The 22,079-nt window shown below is 38.2% G+C and overlaps 2 protein-coding genes across 2 annotated transcripts in view; both read right to left on the bottom strand.

Moving 5' to 3' along the window:
- Positions 1 to 2,856, bottom strand: part of LOC123663604 (fatty acid synthase-like) — a 34,378-nt gene extending 31,522 nt beyond the window's left edge. The window contains exons 1-4 of the mRNA XM_045598276.1: positions 2,710 to 2,856; positions 1,772 to 1,964; positions 1,550 to 1,670; positions 1,205 to 1,408 (exon numbers count right to left, since the gene is read on the bottom strand). Of these exons, the coding sequence (XP_045454232.1) occupies positions 1,205 to 1,408; positions 1,550 to 1,670; positions 1,772 to 1,964; positions 2,710 to 2,856 (665 nt within the window). The remainder of the gene's footprint in view (positions 1 to 1,204; positions 1,409 to 1,549; positions 1,671 to 1,771; positions 1,965 to 2,709) is intronic.
- Positions 2,857 to 14,622: 11,766 nt separating this feature from the next.
- Positions 14,623 to 16,715, bottom strand: LOC123663515. The gene is made up of 6 exons (XM_045598188.1): positions 16,646 to 16,715; positions 16,222 to 16,361; positions 16,062 to 16,122; positions 15,609 to 15,720; positions 15,061 to 15,156; positions 14,623 to 14,696 (listed from the first exon to the last, which is right to left on the bottom strand). The coding sequence occupies exons 1-6, from the start codon at positions 16,699 to 16,701 to the stop codon at positions 14,634 to 14,636; spliced, it is 528 nt and encodes a 175-aa protein (XP_045454144.1). The 5' UTR covers positions 16,702 to 16,715; the 3' UTR covers positions 14,623 to 14,633.
- Positions 16,716 to 22,079: the final 5,364 nt, after the last annotated feature.

The raw sequence follows: 22,079 nt of genomic DNA, 5'->3' as shown, positions 1-22,079 counted from the left end.
CAAAGGCGGTCTTATTGCTTTAAACAATCTCTTCCAGGCAACCTCAGGTAAAAGGCGATTATTAGTAACAAAGTACGGGATTATGTAAAAGTAGATAAATAGAAATCCTACTAATATTATAAACGCGAAAGTTTGTATGTATGGATGTATAGATGTATGGATGTATAGATGTATGGATGTATAGATGTTTGTTCCTCTTTCACACAAAAACTACTAAATAAATTTTAATGAAAGTTTATAATAATAAAGCTTATACATTAGAATAACACTGAGGCTACAATTTTTAAAGATAATGTATGAACTGTCCAAATATAACGATAATTGTCAAGTAAGTCGGAAAAAATCTGCCATCTGTGAGCTATTCTGGCGTGCGCTGCAAAAACTGTAGAGCTTACACGTATATAATGTATAAGAGAAATGTTTATCTTAATTAGTCCTACAAAAAACTCTGCGACAGCATATATGTATCTATCTTTTATGAGTAAGCCATTATCGCAAAAACAGTGAACCATAAATATAATAAAAATTAATAGTATATTTTTAATGCACATTTGGCAGTAAAAAATTGGAATTTATATCGCAGAACCAATTTTGATGAATTTCGGTATTGAAAAGGTAATAACCTTCTCAAAGTACTTACTAAACCTGCGCAAACGAAGTTGCGGGTACCAGCTAGTATAATTATAAATACATAAAAGCACATAATACATATAGAAGATTAAGATAAACATACAAAATCATGAGCATAAATAAATTTACGTAAACCATACGTAAGAATATAGATACAGATATTAAATACTTACAACATACACCCAAAAACATACATACATATATTTGCAACATAAGTACACAAATGCATATCACAAAATAATATTAAAAAAAAAAACATTTAAATGAGTAGATAATGTTTGTATAAGCGATTCTTAAAAATTGATAACGAATCAGAATAATAGAATAAAATCTTCTATTAAATAAATAAAATTATAATTAATCAAAAAGCTGTTTCTGAGATTAGTTTCCATAAACATTAATATGTTATATTACATTTTATTTACTTTTTGTTGTAGTTACATGTTTATTATATGTATTGATATCTTATGTGAACAGCTAAAAGAATTGTCAATCGACACTCTGTCACTAAGCGTCAGTACACCGTTTTAAGGAGTACACTTTAGTTTTTACCTTCCGAATTCCAAATTCTTACCTTCCAAAGTGAATGGAAGTTTCTGGATGTAAACATAAACTAGCTCCTCCTACAATAGCTGCTTCACATTCACCGCGTGTGATAGCCTGGTACGCCAGTTCGAGTGCTCCCGTGGAACTATTGCAGGCCGCGTCTACAGCCATAGATGGACCTTTGGCATTCAACCAATACGAGATACGGTTCGCAAACATAGTTTTACTGCATCTGCAATATATTAAGGGAACTAATAACCGATGAAGGAAACGCTGATTAATGAGATATAGGTTCACTACAAAGAGACGCCATATTTAAATATCTTGCTCTTGATATAGGTATATATATTTACTACGGTAAGTTATTACATACCCTGCAATACCCAAACCAGTGCTAGACTTGTCCGCATAAAGGCAACGCTTCTCAGATTCAGAAAGACAAGTACCAGTGTAAACACAGACTTTCTTTCCATCCAGCTCTTTTGGACTCATACCTTTACACAAGAAAATAATCAGTTAACCGTCACCTGTTAGATTTAATTCAATGTTTAGTGCAATTAAAGTAGTTTTTGTTTCTCTTGAAAAACTTTCTCACCGGAGTCATATATAGCTTGAAACGTCTGTTCCAAGAATTTTCTTCCCATTGCATCCATGTTATTACCTAGACGGTAATGTACTTTGAAGAATTGAGCGTCAAACAAGTCGAGTTCAGGAACTTTACCAATGTATTGAGAAACTTCAGGGTGATCATATTTCCAGCGACTACTTTCAGGATTTATTGGATTTATCTGAAAAAATTATAAATTGATTCGTTATAGTTTTTTTTTAATACTAAGCTTATCGCTGAGCTTCTCTTAAGGATAAGTTAGTGAATTGGTTGGTGATCAACTTGGTTTGGATGTTGTACTAATAAAAGCAAATAAAATAGACTACCTGGGGGGCCATGCGGTGATCATTCGACATATCTGAACGAATGATCACCCCACTTCCATCAGTTTTTTCATATTACTAGGTCTTAATAAGCGTATATCAATATACAATCAATAGTTTTACCTTATTCTCTAGATGAGACAATATTTTCTTATACTATCTAAAATATAGTTGTTGCACAGTATCAAGACCGGCCAAACTTTCTTGTTTTTTGAAGTGAAGCTAACTTTAGCTCACTCATTACTGAGTGCTCAAAATCTGGAGCAGCCCGACTGGTGAAGTACCTCGACCTTACAGACGATCACAGCTAAATAATTCTGCTTTCAAGCAGTGTCATGTTCCTGTAGTAATTAAGGTGACCAGAGCATTGCTTGCGATGCTCCTGGTGTTCCAGACTTTTAGCTATGACTATAAGCTACGGTAATCGCGTACCATCAGATACGCTGTAAGCTTGTTTGCCGATCTAGGTGTATAAAAAAGATTGTACGTGTGGGAAACAAGTGCTTAAAATACTGAAAACGCTTGTATAAGTCCCACTACTGAGCAATGGGCTCAAGCTTAGAGATTATAGTAGATTTATTTAGATCTTTATTAGAAGCGTACCTTGTTGTAAAGAATATGTGAGAGTTCTTTAACGCTATGAGACTCCGGGTACAGCCCGGCCATACCCGATATCACAACCGCATCCCCGGATATGGCACTCATGTCGACGTCTGGTGGTTCAGCAAAGGTTTTCGTTGACGGTTCCATTTCTAAAAAAATTACATTGTTATTATATATCATGTCTCGAAATGTATTGTGCCCGGGCGCGAGTTACGCTCGCTAAGCCTACTACTAGTTACTTTAGGCTAGCGCTAACTTTAACCTCCGAATTATTAGTATAGTGATAAAGCCTTCCTCCATAAATGGATCTCTATCTATCTAGCACTGAAAGTTTTTTTTTAAATCGGACAAGTAGTTCCTGAGATTAGCGCGTTAAAGCAAACAAACAAACTCTTCAGCTTTATAATTGTAGTATAGATCACTCAAAAAGAAGTTATCAGACCTCGATCAAATTTACAAGGAAAACCTCCGCTTTTAATTAAAATAAGAATCACCAAAATCGGTACACCCATTGAAAAGTTATGCTGTTATAATACAACGTAATCATTTCAGCCTATCACAGTCCACTGCGGGACATAGGCCTACACAAGTTCACGCCAAAAATGGTGTGAACTCATGTGTGTTGCCCATAGTCACTACGCTGGGCAGGCGGGTTGGTGACCGCAGGGCTGGCTTTGTCGCACCTAAGACGCTGCTGCCCGTCTTCAGCCTGTGTATTTCAAAGCCAGTAGTTGGATGGTTATCCCGCCATCGGTCGGCTTTTTAAGTTCCAAGGTGGTAGCGTAACTGTGTTATCACTTAGTTGCCTCTTACGACACCCACGGGAAGAGAGGGGGTGGCTATATTCTTTGGTGCCGTAGCCACACAGCATAACTTTTAATATAAGCATTTTCAGTTTTAAAGATAATAAATAGTAACGTACCTATAACAGAAGACGCTTCCTCGAATAAACTTTATAAATATAATTATTAACTTATACGAAACACGTCTTCTCCTTGCACAACTAACGTAACAACAAAGTAACGTTACGTTCTATATCATCCCTTATATATATAAACTATTTGTGCATAAATTTTAATCATTAGTATTAATTTCGGATTTTAATTCTTGCTAATTTATTACTTAACCTATCATTCTTTCCTATTCAAATTCAGTCAAAACTAGGGTGACAATAAGTTGACAGGGAATGTAAAATAATTTTTATTATTACATAGGCACACTTACAATACATTACACTGCATTTTAATTTTTATAACAATCACCAATGAAAAAAAAAAACACATTTGAGTTTCAAATGTCTATCTTAGAACACTCCGTCTATGGTTTGTAACTAAGACAGCTTTACGTGCTATCTGAGGCACAATGGGGAGATCTATAATAGCTTATATCCAGATTAAAAATCCGGTGACAACCCTTAACCTATCAAAAACAAAAAAATGTTTAGGGTCTCGGTGTGTCAGATACTTGTTTTTGAAAGTAATTGTAATTAATAATGGTGTCAGATAAGCTAGATCAAATATTTGGCTACTTTCTTGATTATAATAAAAATAATGTTTTTTTTTCTATCAATAGGTCGGCAAACAAGTGTACGGTTCACCTGGTGGTAAGAGATAAGCGTAGCTTATAGACGCCTGCAACACCAGAACCATCGCAAGCGCGTTGCCGACTCAATCCCAATCCGCCCCAGGAGCTTAATGTATTTAACATGAACTAAATCCGTGCGTTCAGGCACCGCCCAGTGCTTCTGTACGATACGTGACCCGGCTGGAGACGATAATGGACTCTTGTCCATTTGCTCATGCTGATAATGGCTACTTTCCAATAGCGACGATAGTAGACGATAAACGACGGCTTGCTTATATATTATGCACATTTTTTATTTTATTTTTATTTTATATTATTCTTTAATTAAACGGTATGACAATAGTCTGTAGAATGACAAACAAAATAATTTCAATTAAGCAAAAACGTTTTCGGGTATTATAATAGAAAAAAAAGTTAAGAAAGAGGCTTAATATTAATAATTCAATTTTAAATAATGATAATAATTACAATAATTATTACAAATTCATTAATAGTGAGAGAAATAATGAAGTTCAGTATTACATGAGTTTTAAAAGAAATAAAGAATACAATAATAATAATAATATTTAATTATATATTAATATATAATTAATATCATAATATTTAATTTTAAATAATTCGTGCCATAAATGGTGCGAACTCAAGTGTTTTGCCCATAGTCACCACGCTGGGCAGGGTTATTGGTCACCGCAGGGCTGGCTTCGTCGCACCGAAAACGCTGCTGCCCGTTTTCGGCCTGTGCATTTAAAAGCCAGCAGTTGGATAGTTATGCCGCCATCGGTCAGCTTTATAAGTTCAAAGCTGGTAGAGGAACTGTGTTATTCCTTAGTCGCCTCTTACGACACCAACGGTAAGAGAGAGAGTGGCTATATTCCTTACTGTAATAACCACACAGCGGCATAAGAAAATATATTGAATAAATAATAATAATACTCTTTATTGTATAACATAAAAAAAAAGTGTTGTGACATAAAATGAAAGATGTACAAAGGCAGTCTTATCGCTGAAAGACCGATCTCTTCCAGACAACTTATAATTTGTTTTGTTGTATGGACATTAATTAAAAGTTTTTCATTTACACAAATAATCTATTCATCAAATAGATTATCGTCTACTTCTTACTTAATCGTGTGACAATTTATTACATCAACAAAATGTATATATACACATATTCATGCCATTTGATTTGAACTTTACATTATTTGCTTAATTATTGTAAAAAAAAAAATACAATGACGAGTATAAAATTAGAATAAATATTTTTTTTCTTCACCTTGCTATAATTAATTATATTGTTTTCAAATGATGTTAATGATTGCGCGCTATTGTGTAACGGTTAAATGTATTTTTTGTGGAAAATTTTCTGTGAATGAAAAATAAATCACCGAAATGTGACACGAAACGCGTGTAACTTGCGAACGACGACATCGATATCAATTTTCTTGTGTTCGTCATTAAGATAATAAAGTTTTTATAAAATAAAATAAAAATTCGACTTCATACTTATGTCGATGTTTTTATACCTTTTTCACTACATGGCTAAAACCCCGCCAAAATCTCTAATATTCAAAATGTTTGGTTTCTTGATTCGCCAAACCATCGATTTTAAGGATATCAATACTATTATTATTCTGTACAATGCACTCGTAAGATTACATCTAGAATATGCTTCTGTTACATGGAATCTGCAATATGACAAATATAAGCATATGCTTCAAGGTATTCAAGATAAATTCTGTAAGCTACTCAAATATAAGTTTAAGATATATCCACATAGAACATTAATAGCCCTTGAAAATCGATGTGAATATCATTTTTCTGTATAAGATTTCAAATAACCATATTGATTCACCATATTTTTTAAACGAATACGCTCAAATTGTCCTAAATATAGTCCGCGATCAAACCGAACTTATACATTTGCTATTCCATTCTGCAGAACTGACTATGCTTTGAATCGATTTGTCGTTAGGGCCTGTGGACTGTATAATAATAATTATAATATGCTAGACATTTTTTATTTAAAATCTAATAAATTTAAAACTGTCGTCGAGCAATTAAAATAAACTGTAATTGTCACAAGATATTATTGCTCTAATTTTTATTTCGTATTTAATGTTGTGAGTCCCAGAAGGAGAATGACGAGCGGATGCGAGAGGGGGCCACCGACAAGGCCTCTGGTGACAAGGCGACGAACGGGGGTGCCTAGGAGGCGCTACTTAATGCGCTTCCAGTAACGCCCCTGTGCCCGTGTCGGGCCGGGGTGGGAACCCGGTCCTGCTAGACATGGCGTCCTCGGGATTGTTCAGAGGTGAGCCGGACAGTCGCCATGGAGGACTAGTCTGGTCTTTTCGCCGAGGCCAGCCTGTCGCTGGAGGGATCCTGTTGCCTGCAGATCCGGGACCCTCCAACTAATGCGGCTGAAAACTCTCGCAGTGGTTTTGGTCGGTATTGCACCCCGAAGTGCTAAGCCGACATACGGTCTAGGAATGCCTACCCGGGCATCCTGGATATCACCCGTAAATGGGCTCCTCTATGTACCAAAAAAAAAAAATACAATGTTGTGATAACAAAAAAAACTAAATTTGTATTAATTTGTACAATTTTAATGTTTTCCCAACTAATATTTGTTACGAGTAATTAGTAAAAGCATAATTGGCTTATGTATTTTCTAGTTTTTAAGATTCATATGTATAATTACAAGCTGTATATTTTCCTTATAAATAAAAAAATAATAATAATCCGTTTACCCGGTACCCGTTGTATTCTGTTAACTAATTGGGAAGCTTCTTTAGAGCTTCGAGCATAAATTCGGTCAATTTTCATTTAAAAATATTGCTCAATTGCTAAAAAATCATCGGTAAACAAAATTTTTGCGTGCCGCTTAAGTAGTTGCTTTGATTTCACCACCCTATTCTTCTTAAATTATCAATTAAGAAATCACCAGTGCTTCTCTTATAGGCCGCAAGTCTTAAGCCATCTTTTGAAATACGTGATATGGTTCTAGGTGATATCTTCGTCTCCCGAAATAACTTTTTTGCTTTCGGCCAGGATTTCTTCGAATTATTTCCCTTACTCCTTTGATTGCCATTTATCACAAAATATAATAGTTTACAATTTAATGGCATGAATCAATTATATAAAAAAGTGATATATTCTAAATTCAAATGTAATATTTTGTTTATTTTTAATTGTTACAGTATTCATGATCAGACTATGTATATTTATTATGGATACATAATAAGATAATAAAAAATTCACACCCATTTTTAAATATTTTTTATAGATTTATAAATTGGTTTTTATATATATAAAATTTGCTACCTCGTTAGCATAACAACGGCAGAACCGTTGACCTCAGTTAAGTCTGCTTGCTATCACTATCCATAGTGCTACTTCATTTTGCTTTCATTTGCATTTTTGCTTAATAAGTTAAAGGTAAAAACAAAATGAAATCAAATAAAGATTTAATGGAGGTATTTACAACAAAGTATTATAGATTTTGTTGGTAGATTTTTAATTTATTTTTAAACTACTGTCATTAAAAATAACTAATGAAAATAGTATGAAAATGAAATCTCATACTACTTAAACTTAAATTTAACTTTAAATATGCACTTTGCAAATTATTAACTGACTTAATTTGACCGTATGTATATATATATATGTTGTATGTGTATGTTTATATGTATTTCAGGGATAATTTCGTCATTTATGAACCGATTTTGATAATTCTTTTTTTGTTGGAAAGGAGATATCCCAAGGGTGGTGCTATGATCAGAAAACTAAGATCTGATGATGGAATCTCAGAGAAATCGAGGGGAATTCTCGAAAATCATAGTGACGACTAGTGCAATTGTTTGCGTCCACTTACGTTGTATTACTTGTCGATGTAATTGAAGTCGGTTTTTTTTCGTTTGCAAGCAAATACAATTATACAATTTAAAATAAAGCTTATATATTGAAGTCCGATAAGCGTCCGCGGCGACATATATTTTTATAAGAAGTAATACTTCTTTGGCTAGCTAATTTTACGTCACCGACGTTGCTTCGTTGACTAGCTAACTTCAGGGTGTCGGTTCTTCGTGACGGTGTGCGCGCGCATTCTAAAATTTACTCTCATCATTTTCCCTAACGTGCTAAAAGAAGTATAACTTCAAAAATTTTGTCCATTCAAGCCAAAATTCAAACGTGATTTTTGAAACTCTCAGGGTCACTGTGATCTATCCTCTGAAGACTGTCATATCATGTGTGGATACGATATTCTAGTAGTGCAGCTGGATGGGATAACCTGTTATACTGTTAGCTGATCATTCCCTACTATCGAAATGCTACTGAACTAGACAACTGTATCAGTATTTAGCCTTAAAAAAGGGTGTATGTGTGTGTGTGTCAGCTTTAACACGCGACTGGAATTATCGACACAATCAAAAGCTTTTAAGTCACAAAATACACCAATAGGACTTTGTGTGCTTTTTTACATTAAACTTGACAATATTCCCGACTTTAATTCCTCAGCTTCGGCTGTTGCAACTGATGTACATGACCGTAAAATTATACCAAACCTTTATAAAGCAAGTGCAGGCATACTGTAAGTTGCAGATCTCATTGAGGGAGATCATCAACGTATGAACGGAACTGGATGTAAGGTGAAGTGAGCGGGGTGACTTAACCTCTTAAAGTTAAATAAATTTTATTTACGATTACGAATAAGAATATATTTTTATAAAAAAATAAAAAAAAATGTACTAAATCAATGAACACATTTACTTAATCGTAAAGTAACAACCCCAGAACGTGTTCATAGCTTATTAATAATAATAATAATAATAATAATAATAATAATAATAATAATAATAAATGCCGTGTGGTTCCCGGCAGAGTAGAATAGGACCACCCCTTCCTACGCCTAGGGTGTCGTAAAAGGCGACTAAGGGCAACAAAAGCTGCATAACACCCGCGCAGCCTCCTTGGAGAGCGTGAGTGCCTCTCCAAGTGAGTATATTAGCACTCAAAAAAATACAATGATGGAGGAAGATTTAGAAAGGCGCATGGGGCCGCTGCCTGGGGGACGCCAGGGCGCGTCTGGAGCTGGCGCTGGACGTGGCAGCATGCGGGCCGCCAGCCAACCCCGCCGACCGGCACCACCACCTGACCGGTCGGGTTATCCACCATCCCCACCAGTTGGCTTGGCGACGACGGAGCCCCAAGGGACTCAGCATTCGTTGCCCGCCGCTGGTGGAGTACGTCGCATGAGATGGACACCGAAAATGAACGAGAGTGTCATGCGTGCGTACTATAGGGCTGTACGACGTGAAACCGGGCGGACTGGCTACCGGGCAGTAATGCACCGCGAGTTCCTACTGCTTGAGCCTACGCTAACTGTTACGGAACAGAACCTGGCAGATCGAGCTCGGTACATCCAACGAAAGGGCATATTTGACGCCGCCGAGCTCGAACGATTTCGACGTGAGGCTGCTCCTGAAGTCGAACCCGTGTCCACGGTGCGCAACGAAGTGTCAGCGCAACAAGAAGGCGTTCGTAGCGAAGCGCCTGTGGAGGTGATCACTGAGGGAGCAGTCGCCCAAAAAGTAGAACAGATGAGAGGGATCTTGCAAGAGGCGATTTCCGAGACTCGAGGCGCTCCTCTGGAAATGAGACCGCGACTCTCTCGCCTCCCCCTCAATGCCGCGACGCGGAATGCCATTGAGGCAGCCAACAGACTGTTGCCTTCCTATTTGGAGGGCAGCCTCAGCTTGGAGGATACGGGTTCTATTCTCTTCGGCGCCGCTCTAGCGGTGCACCGCCTTGTCGGAGCCAAGACCCAGGAGTCTGGACGCGCTACTCATAAGAATAGCGACGTACCAGCCTGGAAGAGGAGAATAGAACGCCGTATCAACCTGGCCAGGGCCCTCATTGGTAGGCTGCTAGCTTTCAGGTCGGGCAACACAAGGCCAAGGATTGTGCGCTCTGTTAGAATGGCCTTCAACGGGCTAGGCATCAGCCTCGATCAGCCTGACATAGCCGATAAACTAACGGAGCGCATCGACGGCCTGAAGCAGAGAATCGCGGCATGGGGAAAGCGCATTCGCAGGTACTCTGAGAGAGTTGAGCGCTTTCGACAAAATCGCCTCTTCGTGAGTGATCAGAAAAGGTTCTATAGAAAGCTGGAGAATCCGATATCGGGCTCTGCTTCCCTAAAACCGAGTACGGTTGACCTCGTCGCCTTCTGGCGCAACATATGGTCAGGGGAGGTGGAGCACGAGGAGGGCCCTTGGATTGCGGCGGTTCAGGACGCATGTGCTAAAATCGAACCGATGAACCCAATCGCCATCTCTACGGAGGACGTCAGTGGTGCGGTCCGGCGGGCTCCGAACTGGAAAAGTCCGGGGGCCGACGGTCTGCATCACTACTGGCTGAAAGGGCTCTCGGTCTGCCATGCGACCTTGGCTCGACAATACCAAGAGGCAATAGATCGGAAGACACTCCCGAACCTTTTCACTACCGGGATCACTCACTTAGCTCCTAAGTCCACCAACACCGCAGATCCCACCAACTACCGCCCCATAACGTGTCTGACCTCCATCTACAAGACACTGACGTCCGTTCTGAGCTGTAAGATCTCACGACATATTGGTGAGTTTAATATCCTGTCTGCAGCTCAGAACGGATGTCGTGGAGGCGGTCGCGGTACAAAGGAGCTCCTTCTCATCGACTCTGTGGCGGGCCAGCTTGTCAGACGCAACCGTCGGAACTTTTCGGCCGCCTGGATCGACTACAAAAAGGCTTTCGACTCGGTGCCTCATTCATGGCTCCTGAGGGTCCTCGAGCTGTACAAGATTGACCAGGCAGTTCGAGACTTCCTCGGAGTATGTATGGGGCAATGGAGCACGATCCTATGTCTCCAGGGCGAGCGACTGGCGGATGCGGATGACCCAATCAGGATACGGAGGGGTATTTTCCAGGGTGATTGCCTGAGCCCACTATGGTTCTGCTTGTCCTTGAATCCTCTAAGCACCCTGCTAGAGCGTTCGGGGACAGGCTTTCAGTTTCGGAGAGGAGGTACTAAAGTCTCCCACCTTCTCTACATGGGCGACCTCAAATTGCTGGCACCTAACGCTGCACGCCTGCAGGAACTGCTGAAAATCACTACGGAGTTCAGCAGTTCCATCAGGATGCAGCTTGGAGTGGGTAAGTGTGCGGTCGTGCATGTGGACAGGGGTCGGGTGACTCAATCGTCACAGCTTAGTCTCGAATTAACATCATTCAAGACCCTTTCCGAAGCTGAATCTTACCGGTATCTGGGTATGTCACAATGCATAGGGGTGAAGGAAGTGGACATGAAACAGGCAGTTTGCGAAATCTTTTTTGGACGGCTAACAAAAGTTCTTCGGAGCTATTTGTCAGGAGCCAACAAGTTCCGAGCCTATAACGCCTGGGTCATGCCCACTCTCTTGTACACCTTTGGCATACTCAGATGGACTCAGACCGAACTTGACGCCCTGGACAGAAGAGTCCGCACAACTATGACGCACCATCGCATGCATCACCCTAAGTCGTCGGTCATGAGACTGTACATCCCGCGGAAGTGTGGTGGTCGAGGCATGTTAAGCGCTAAGACCATGCATAACCGCGAGGTGTGCAGCCTCAGGGCCTACTTTGAAACGAGACGGGACAGCCCTTTGCATGGTGACGTTTCAATGTGTGACAAAGGACTAACCCCCCTAGCCTTGGCCAAAGAGAACTGGCAGAAACCGGTCGTACTGAGCACCTCTGACCGGGAGACCGTATGGATGGAGAAGGAACTGCATGGACGGTTCTACAAGGCGCTTCACGCGCCTCACGTGGACAGTAAGGCCTCCTGCAGTGGCTGCGATTCGGCGACCTCTTTGGGGAAACCGAAGGTTTTGTCTGTGCAATACAAGATCAGGTGGTCAAGACGAACAACTACCGAAAGCACGTCCTGAAGGATGGCACTCCCGACTTCTGTCGAGCCTGTCGTCATCCCGGTGAGTCACTCAGGCATGTGCTTTCGGGTTGTTCCGCGCTTGCTAATACTGAGTACTTGCACAGACACAACCAAGTGGCCAAGATTCTCCACCAAGAGCTTGCTCTTATGTACGGTCTCCTGGAACAGAGGATGCCGTATTACCAATACTCACCGGTGCCAGTACTCGAACGTGACGGAGTCCGGCTCTACTGGGACCTGCCTATCGCCACAGACAGGACGATACTGGCGAACAAGCCTGATATCGTGGTGATGGACAGGGCACGGTCGAGGGTATTTTTAGTGGACATCACCGTCCCGCATGACGAGAACCTCGTGAAAGCCGAGACTGAGAAAAAACGTAAATATCTGGATCTGGCGCACGAGATTGTCGACATGTGGGGTGTGGGGTCCGCTGAAATAATCCCTATCGTAATATCTGCCAGCGGTTTGATCCCGGTTAGCCTCGCTCACCATCTGAGGCAACTGGGGATCCGGGACGGTTCACTCGCAGCCAGGATGCAGAAGGCGGTGTTACTTGACTCGGCTAGGATTGTCCGCCGGTTTCTCAGCCTACAGCCCTAACCCCCGGCCGTTTGATCTCCCTGCCGGGGCGTATTCCTCCACCCGCTTATATTTATATATGTAAGTATAAGTAAATTTACTATATTATCTATATAAGTAGTTATTGTAATATATGTATCTATTATGTATTGGGCGGGCGGAGAGACATTCAGTGGAATAATAATAATAATACTCTTTTATTTGCAACATACACACAAATCAATATTACATTAATGGATATGTAAATGTAGCTAAACAATTAAATTATACAATGAGGATATCGCAAACCCGGTCTCAAGCTCGGCATATGCTGGCAGAGCTGTCAGCGCCGATCTTCCGCTTGAGCTTTATGATTGAGCTTGAGATTAAATACTAGCTTCTGCCCGCGACTTCGTCCGCGAGGAATAGTTACTTTGGATTAACTGGGCTCAGTAGAAGCTCTCAATAGAAGAAAAAAAAATCGATTTTGAAACATTCTTCATTGATGTTCCGCTCCTATTGGTCTTAGCGTGATGATATATAGCCTATATCCTTCCTCGATAAATGGACTATCTAACAGTGAAAGATTTTTTCAAATCGGACCAGTGGTTCCTGAGATTAACGCGTTCAAACAAACAAACAAACAAGCAAACTCTTCAGCTTTATAATATTAGTATAGATTTATTTTAAAGTTTAAGAGTTGATAATATAATATCGTAGTACATCAAATTATTTTCATAATAATTATATAAACATCGTTAGGTTACAAAATTATTTTAAAAGTTTAGTTGAAATAACGTATACGTATCACGTAATAATTAAGAATAATTGTATATCTATATTTTTCTAATGCAAATACTTAGGATAATCCCTACTAATATTATAAATGTGAACGTAAGTTTGTTTGTTACGCTTTCACGCGAAAATTACTTAACCGATCATCGTGAAACTTTGGACACATATTGTTGGAGGTATTAGAAGTAACATAGGATACATTTTTGTTAAAAAAAATTCATCGCGAGCGAAGCCGCGGGCAAAAGCTAGTATTTCATATAAAATATGAAGAATTTTTAAAACTAACGTTGGGGAATAAATTTCTCTTACTCTGAAGATCGCAGTATGATTTTCTTGTAATCATTTAAAATTATTTAATCAACTAATAAAAAGTTTAGTAATAGAGAGAGATCTTATAGTTATAATTTTTAAAAAGATAACACTAAGGATAGATCCAAACAACTTGAAACTCAAAATATGCAAAATAACGTACTTTTTAGCCGTAAAATGCCGTGTGGTGTCGGCCGAGTAGAATAGCACGACTCCCTTTCTTTTCGTGGGGGTCGTAAAAGCCGACCGAGGGGTAAACCTGGCTCAAAATCATGAGGGTCCTGGGAAATCCTGGAGAAGGAAAACTTTATTTGAAACCCGGAATGGGGTTTCCGTCAAGCATTCGTGGCATAGCTCTAAAATGCGAAAGACTCCTGCAGCCGAACTGGCTCCACACGTATCGACTCGTCGTTCCTGTGGGCCTAGCCAGTGAGGTCGAGAGGGTGGCGCAGAGCTTAGGCAACTCTGCGTTTTCCTGAAGAGTGTCCTAGGTGACTCAGTGTCTGTCTGACACTGTTTAAATCGTCTGCAATAGACGGACTAAGGCCAATAACCGACCCGTAAAATAAACAAAATGTTTTATTATAATATATTTATTCATTTTAAAGATAATACATAACAAGTAATAATAAGTAATCTAAATTTTTATTTTAATATTTCAAAATTAAGTAATTTATAAAATTATCAAATTTACTCAAAATTATTCTTAATAAGTTAAGCGTCTGATGATAGCCATGATAATTTCAGCAAGTATCGCGTTGATTTCGCTCTGAAAACACAAATTTTATAATTGTTAACACGTTTGTTACACGGGTTATTAGGAATAAAGCTAAACTAAGTGACGTCGGTTAAACTCTCAGACATAAAATTATTATCTAGAACAGACCTCGTATAAATCGTAATTCATCGAACAAAACTTTAAGGTAGGTTCTTTATAATACGAGTAATAATATTGCTGTATCGTCTGTAATATGACTTAAAGGAGATGGATATAACTGAATTAAAGCTTTATTTAATGTACTTGGTAGGTAATATAATTTTCATGTCGGTAAAGTATTTGTTAAGGATAACGCGTAAGAATTGATAAACAAACAACTAATCTCTCTAGATCTCCATGAGGTTAGTAAACGTACCCTGAAGTTGGCGAGAGTGTTGGGAAGAGTGTCGTTTAAGAAGACATTGATAGGTTCGGAGATATCAATTCCATTACGGACTATACTGAGGTCAGCCTGAAAAATAAAATACAAAACATTCATATAGTTAGGTTATTGTACGAAAATTTTCCGGTGTCCTACGTGAGCGAGGACGGCGACAAATAAGCGAAGTAATACATACGACTGATAGTTATGAAATAAACTAACTGATAGATTCTGTAGACAAATAATTACTGTGCAAAAGGCAATTTTCTGTACGTAGGAGAATCATAATCTGCGAAGGAAGGTATGGAGACACCATAGTGATCCACAGGAATAGGTCAATACTTCAAGTTACCCGGTACACCACAACAAGTGACCTCTTACAGTTAGTTACACTATAAAAAGTTACGCACATACTGTTTTATATGAACATTATTGGTATATATATAATAGTGTTCAGTTGAGTTTACTATTGTACGACAACTGCCTGTAACGATTTTATTTAATTTCGATATATATTTTGTAAGTAATTCCCAAATACGCACCTCAATAGCATCAATGCTGTTCTGCAAGGAGATGCCAACTATCTCGACGCCGATAATAATTGAACCTCTGTAGTGAACCTGACCAACTAGGCGAATGTTTTTAATCGATATGCTAAAAGAGGAATACAAAAATAAAACATTAGTCAATATTTTAGTATAAATAATGTCAACATCTTTGAGTTTAATGATTAGAGTTGAGTTAAATGATTTAGAGACTATGAATGATCTCATTTATAAGATAACATTATTGGTACAAAATGATCAATTTGATGTTATATTTAAAAAAAATGAAGTCTTACAACTTATTATCTGGAGGATCTCGATGTTAGATGGCAGCGCGCAAAGTAAGATTTTTTTTTCATAGATGTAAATACAATTAAAGTAGGAAAGGAATTCTTTATTTAGATAATAGAGTATCAAGATTCTATCAATGATAGTTATGCAAACTCTTACCTGCCCTTTAATTCACTTTCTACAGAATTATCCCCAACAGTAACAGCAATTGCAGAGTTAGCTAAACAAGAATAAAATAACAATTACAGACAGTGTTTCATTTATTTAAGCAATTTACTTATAAAATCAGTATAAAATTTTGGAAAAGTTTCACACTCACCTAGATTCGCATTGAGCTCTGGAACAAGTAAATCAAAGCCGAATGTTCCAAAAAGAACATTGTTGTGGAGATTTCTGATGACAATGTTGCTGGCACCAGTGAAAGAAAATCTTTCAATGGAGACCTTAAATTGAAAAAGCCTAAAAAAAGGCAATTGAATTAGTGTCTAGAAATAGTTAAATTACAACAAATAAAACATACACAATCAGAGAAGCACAATTAACAGTCATGTCACGCCAAGCACCAGTCGATGATTCCTCATGATAAGCATCACTGAGGATCCACTACAGTCGTATCATTGAGATTTCTAGAGATTACTTGTTACCTATTTCATATGAGAAGGAAGGGAATCAAGAAATATTGATTGATAAATCTCGGTAAAGAAGGACGATCAAAAAACTAATAAAAAACAACGAACACTTACTTCCAGTCGTATTTCACGATATAGCTCTCTAACTCGTACGGATCTACGTTTTTCATGATTCCAATGATTCCTTCAATTATATCTCTCACAGATTCAGTAACTGGGTCTCTGGTTTCTGTAATAATAAATTAAAATTATTAAAACCAACAATACCATACTAACAATAATTGTCCACTGTGTACTAACAATAATCCAACTTCAATTACAAAAGTAGTTATCATATCTCGATAAAATTTAAATGGGACCACAAGACACGCATCGGCTTTTGATTATAGTAAGAATAATTAAAATCGGTATACGAATTGAAAAGTTGTGCGGTGTAATACAAACGTAGATCGACGAGAAAATAGTCAAGCAAATACACATTATTAGATATAACTTGAAAATTACTTATAAGATCTCAATTAAATTTAAAAAGGACATGACACACACCATCTTTTGATTAAAAAAATAAATCATCGAAATAGGTCCACTCAGTAAAAAGTTCTGAGGTAACATACATAAAAAAAAATACAGATGAATTGCTAGCCTCCTCCTTTAATGGACGTCGTTAAAACGGACTTTATGATACTTGATGAATTTTTAAATATCAGATCATAACTATTGATCGCAATATGTGAAAACAGATAACTAGCGTGTAAGTATTTGATAGTTAACAAAAAAAATGGTGAGTCGTATTATTACTTACCAGCATTCTGTGGAGGCAAGGCAAAAGCGCCTGCAAGGATCAGTAGAACGGGGAGCACGGCAGCCTTCATTTTAATAGAAATTTAACTTTGAATTAAATTTCAAATATGTGCAGTGAATGGTACGGTGCCCAGTATTTATATAAATACTAATCCGATATATATTTCGATAAGATTTGTTGTTTTAAATAGGTACAATGATAATATAAGTACGACAACGTTACGTAACTACCTTTATACATGGCAACAGAAGACCAAATCGTTCCTGTACTAACTTTACGCCATTTTTAAATTTTTCTTCATTCTCTCTGTGGTCAGAGATGCCTTGTTTTGATAAACATCGAAAAATTGAAATCGAATCGCATTGAAAGCAGCGTAATGTAGCAATTATAAATTCTAGTAATTACAACGTATTTGGAGTCTTAATATATTTTCAACTGTAATGTTGTAGTGGTCATTGATTTAACAAACAGCTATCCATTATTTTAGTTCTGGTTCAAAGTACAATTATAATTCGCATTTTCATTAATACATTTTAATGCATTATCAATATTTAGTTATAGTTATTTATTCAAGAGCATTATTTTACAGGTTTTATATCTTCTTCCACCAACCCGCCTGCCCAGCGTGGTGACTGGATACACATGACTTCACACCATTTTCGGCGTGAACTTGTGGGGCCTACTAGGCCTTCTTCAACTAGCATAACAACCGCTCTGGTGTAGCGGTGCAAATAGTCGCTTAAAACACTGACGTTTTGCCGGTTCGAATTCCGCTCGGGATGGATATTTGTCTTTGTATAAATATTTCTTTCCGATTTGGATGTCTGTCATTGTAGGTCACACCATCGGGCCTCGGAGTGCACGTTAAGCCGTCGGTCCCAGTTGTTATCAAAATACTTGATAGCGATCCTTACTCATAGTAAGGAACATATCCGCCAATCCGCAGTGGAGCGCGTGGTAGATTAAGCTCTAATCCTTCTTCTAAGTGGAGCAAGAGGCCTATGGCCAGCAGCGGGACGATACAGGCTGAATGCATGCAAAAATGCAACTAGAATTTTGTGTCAACGGTTGTTTTATTTTTTGAATGGACTAGACCTTTTTAACCGACTTCCTAAAAAGAAGAAGGTTCTCGATTCGATTGTTTTTTAACCGGCTTCAAAAAAGGAGGCGGTTTTATGTATGTTATTATCTCAGAACAGTCTACTGTTTGACACCGATTTTGATGATTCTTGTTTTAATCGAAAGCTGTTGCTTTTTTTATACAACTCGGTCGACAACTAGCGTACGGCTCACCTGATGGTAAGCGATTACCGTAGCTTATAAATTAGATGCATCAAAGCGCGTTGCCGACCCTATCCACAATTCCCCCAAGGAGCTCTGGTCACCTTACTCACCAACAGGAACACAATACTGTCATATTGTTCCATTTAAATTTGATCGAGACCTGGATGGCTACGTTTTTGAGAAAGTTTTGATAATGCGCATTTACTTGAATATTTCTTCGTCTACTTACGTTGTATTACTTATCAATGGAATCGAAGTCGATTTTTTCATTTGCGGCCAAAAAAAAATTATAACCTAATACATTATCCGCTTATCCATGCATTTGTTATAAGGTATTAAAACTTTCGTAAACACCACAGTTGACGTCTCAAGTGGCCTTAATATTATCACCGGAATTAAATATATTATCTTTAATAAGTTGGTACATAATGTATCCTGTGTCGAAAAGATTCAAATCTTATCTAAAGCTTAATATCAGTATTTCTAGAACACTTATTTTTAAATGACTCGCTTATTACTAATTAATCGTGATATAACAAAAAAAAAAGAAAAATAAAGATTATAACATTTAATTATAATATATATTTTTTGTATATGGTTAAATCATCACCAGTTTCATGAGGTTTTTTAGATTTGCACAACGGGCACTTCCAAAGCTGTTCATAATCGGCAAAAGACGGAGAAGCCTTACGGTCAACAGCGTAAAGAGTGGATAAGAGAAACCCTTTTGTGTGTTAATTTTTAAGGGTCGGATGTTTCAGCAGGTTGGATGTATTCCCTTCTATGAGTAGCGATCGCTATCTCATTAGCAGTGCCGGATTAAGGTAACTTGATGCTCTGAGCAATCTTCCCGTGATTTTAAGTGAACTACAAAGAATTAATCGCCGCCAACTCAAATTGGAGCAGCGTGGTGAATGACCTGGACGGGATACCCAAAAAAATTGCTTAAAACGCTTATAGGCCGATAATTAGGTATATTTGACAATAATGAGTACGTTAAGCCGTCGGTTCCGGTTGCTATCATTTACACCTGTTACCGATCGTTACTCATAGTAGGGAATATATCGCATTGGAGCAGCGTGGTGGATTAAGCTCTCATTCTTCTCCTACATGGGGAAAGAGGCCTATGTCCAGCAGTGGAATATTACAAGCTGAAGCGTGAAGCATGACAACTGGGATCGACAGCTAAGCAAGACTAATTATATTACACTTGGTATAAATGAAAAATGTGTGTGTACTTATGTGCGCACGTAAGAAGTTATACTTCATTGGCTAGCTAACTTCACGTTGTTAAGTTCACGTTGACTGGCTAACTTCAAGGTGTCAGTTTTATGTGACAGTGTGCGCGCGCATTAAAATTTACTCTCATCATTTTCCCCTAACGCGCTAAAAGAAGTATAACTTCGAAAAAAAAAAACTATTACATTAAATAAGCATATATATAATAGTTAATTAAATAAGCACTACTGAAGATAATTCAATAATCTAAAAAAATCGAAATCGACCCACGCAGTAAAAACTTCTGTAAACACGCATAAAAAATTGATCGTCTGTAAAATCGGTTTACGGACATTAATTTTGCGTGATAACTTCATAAAGAAACATTGATGGAAAATTCCATACTTTTATAAATTTAATTGTATTATTATCGCAAAAAAATTTCGAACTGCTAGCTCTGACGTCACGTGAGAAGGGAGATAATTGTGTCACAAGTCAACACTTGGGCCGATTGTGTTTCTCTGTCGCTTGTTCCGCGCTCTCGCTTGCACACTCAAGCTCAGGTAGAACGTGACACTTTTTCGTATATGTACAGTCAAATTGAGAACCTCCTATTTTGAACCTCCCTTTTTTGAACTTGGTTAAAAAAATGGCAAAAAAACGTACGGTCCGTCTGGTGGTAAGCGCATACCGTAGTCTATGAACGCCTGAAATACCACAGGAGTATTGGAAGTGCGCTGCAGACTACCCCGGACCTTCCCTAGGAGCTCTGGCCGCCTTACTTAGGTACACCAAACTGCTTAAGAACAATGTTATTTAGCTGTGATCTGTGTGTGTGTAGGCTGACTGTGTTCAAACTTATATACATACCCAGGGCGAGGTGGCGAATGCTAGCGCGACCCCATCTCGCCCCACCCAGGCGGACGACTGCTTACACGTGGTGGTTTTTTTAGTCAATAGGAGTCTGACATAACCCTCTGGCGACCCCGCGCCGGAGGGTATCCATGATGGATTTTCCCCACGTTAAAAAAAACTTATATACATATATATCTTGTTGGCCGGACAGTTCCGTGAGTCCTGTTTGCGAACTGTAAAATCCATTAAGTTGAAATGATCGTTACGTTTTCTGAAAATTTATACGTGTTTTGCAAAATTGGTCAAGTCGTTCTTGAGATTTGTGCTTAGCAACACATTCAATAATACATTATTCTTTCTTTACTTAGAAGATTAATTTATAAAGAGGAAATCAAATAATAAATGCAAATAACTTGTTAAGTTACCAACGGAAAAATAAAAACGTAATCTATACTAATATTATAACGAGGTAAAGTTTCTAACTTTGTTTGTATGTAGGGGGTAATCTTCGCAAAGACTGATCCGATCATGAAAATTCTTTCACTAACAGAAAGCTACACTATTCAGGAGTGATATAGGTTATATTTATCGTAAAAAAAAATTGTATATGTAAATCAAGTCGGAGAAATACGAGCGAGATGAAAACTTTACTATATATTGGCATCACAAAAATAATAATTAACGGCTAACGAAGTGGGCACGGGTCGGCTAGTGTTTTATAAATGAGTTCTGAATGTTGTTATTAATTCATGAAATGTTATAATTAATTCAAGTGGCAAAATTAATGTCGATGTTTTACCGAAAGTTATATGGACATTCAGCAGTTGATTTTGCAATTTAAATATTAGTATTTTTGGTCACTAGTCTGCAGTATCGTATGTAATATGTAGGGGAGTTACAAGGGGAAGGTAAGGTGGCAACGTCGAACGGTCAGCTATTTTGGCGTAATCGCCCATTTTTTTGCCAGCCCTGTGGTCACCAACCCGCATGCACAGCGTGGTGACTATGGGCAAAACACATAAGTTCACGCTATTTTTGGCGTAAGCTTGTCGAGGCCTATGTCCAGCAGTGGACTGTATAGGTTGTAATGATGACTCATTTTTTTCTTGTTTTTACACAACTAGGTCGGCAGGTAAGCGTACGGTTTACCTCATGGTAAGCGATTACCACAACTACTTATGTTTATAAGCACGCATGCAAAACCATAAGCACTGCAAGCGCGTTGCCGACCCTATAGTCCGGTCAATTTAGACATTCGAAGCTACATAAATTTACAACATGCTGAAAATTGGTGAAATAGTTCATAATATAATTATAAATAAAATTTGAAAGTTCTTCTGTCCATCTTTGACCTGTATGGAGTTTTTTTATTCAAGTTCAAAGGTAAAT

The sequence above is a fragment of the Melitaea cinxia genome, chromosome 20, assembly GCF_905220565.1.
Source record: "Melitaea cinxia chromosome 20, ilMelCinx1.1, whole genome shotgun sequence".
Classification (NCBI taxonomy): Eukaryota; Metazoa; Arthropoda; class Insecta; order Lepidoptera; family Nymphalidae; genus Melitaea; species Melitaea cinxia.
This window is presented reverse-complemented; position numbering and strand designations above follow the sequence as displayed.

Excerpts from the sequence above, each read along its gene's own strand:
- LOC123663515 (XM_045598188.1), bottom strand. The coding sequence starts at position 16,701 with ATGAAAAACGTAGATCCGTACGAGTTAGAGAGCTATATCGTGAAATAC. Across the intron at positions 16,362-16,645 it reads ATCGTGAAATACGACTGGAA|GCTTTTTCAATTTAAGGTCT; the intron begins GTAAGTGTTCGT and ends GCCTTTTTTTAG. Across the intron at positions 15,157-15,608 it reads ACAGCATTGATGCTATTGAG|GCTGACCTCAGTATAGTCCG; the intron begins GTGCGTATTTGG and ends TTTATTTTTCAG.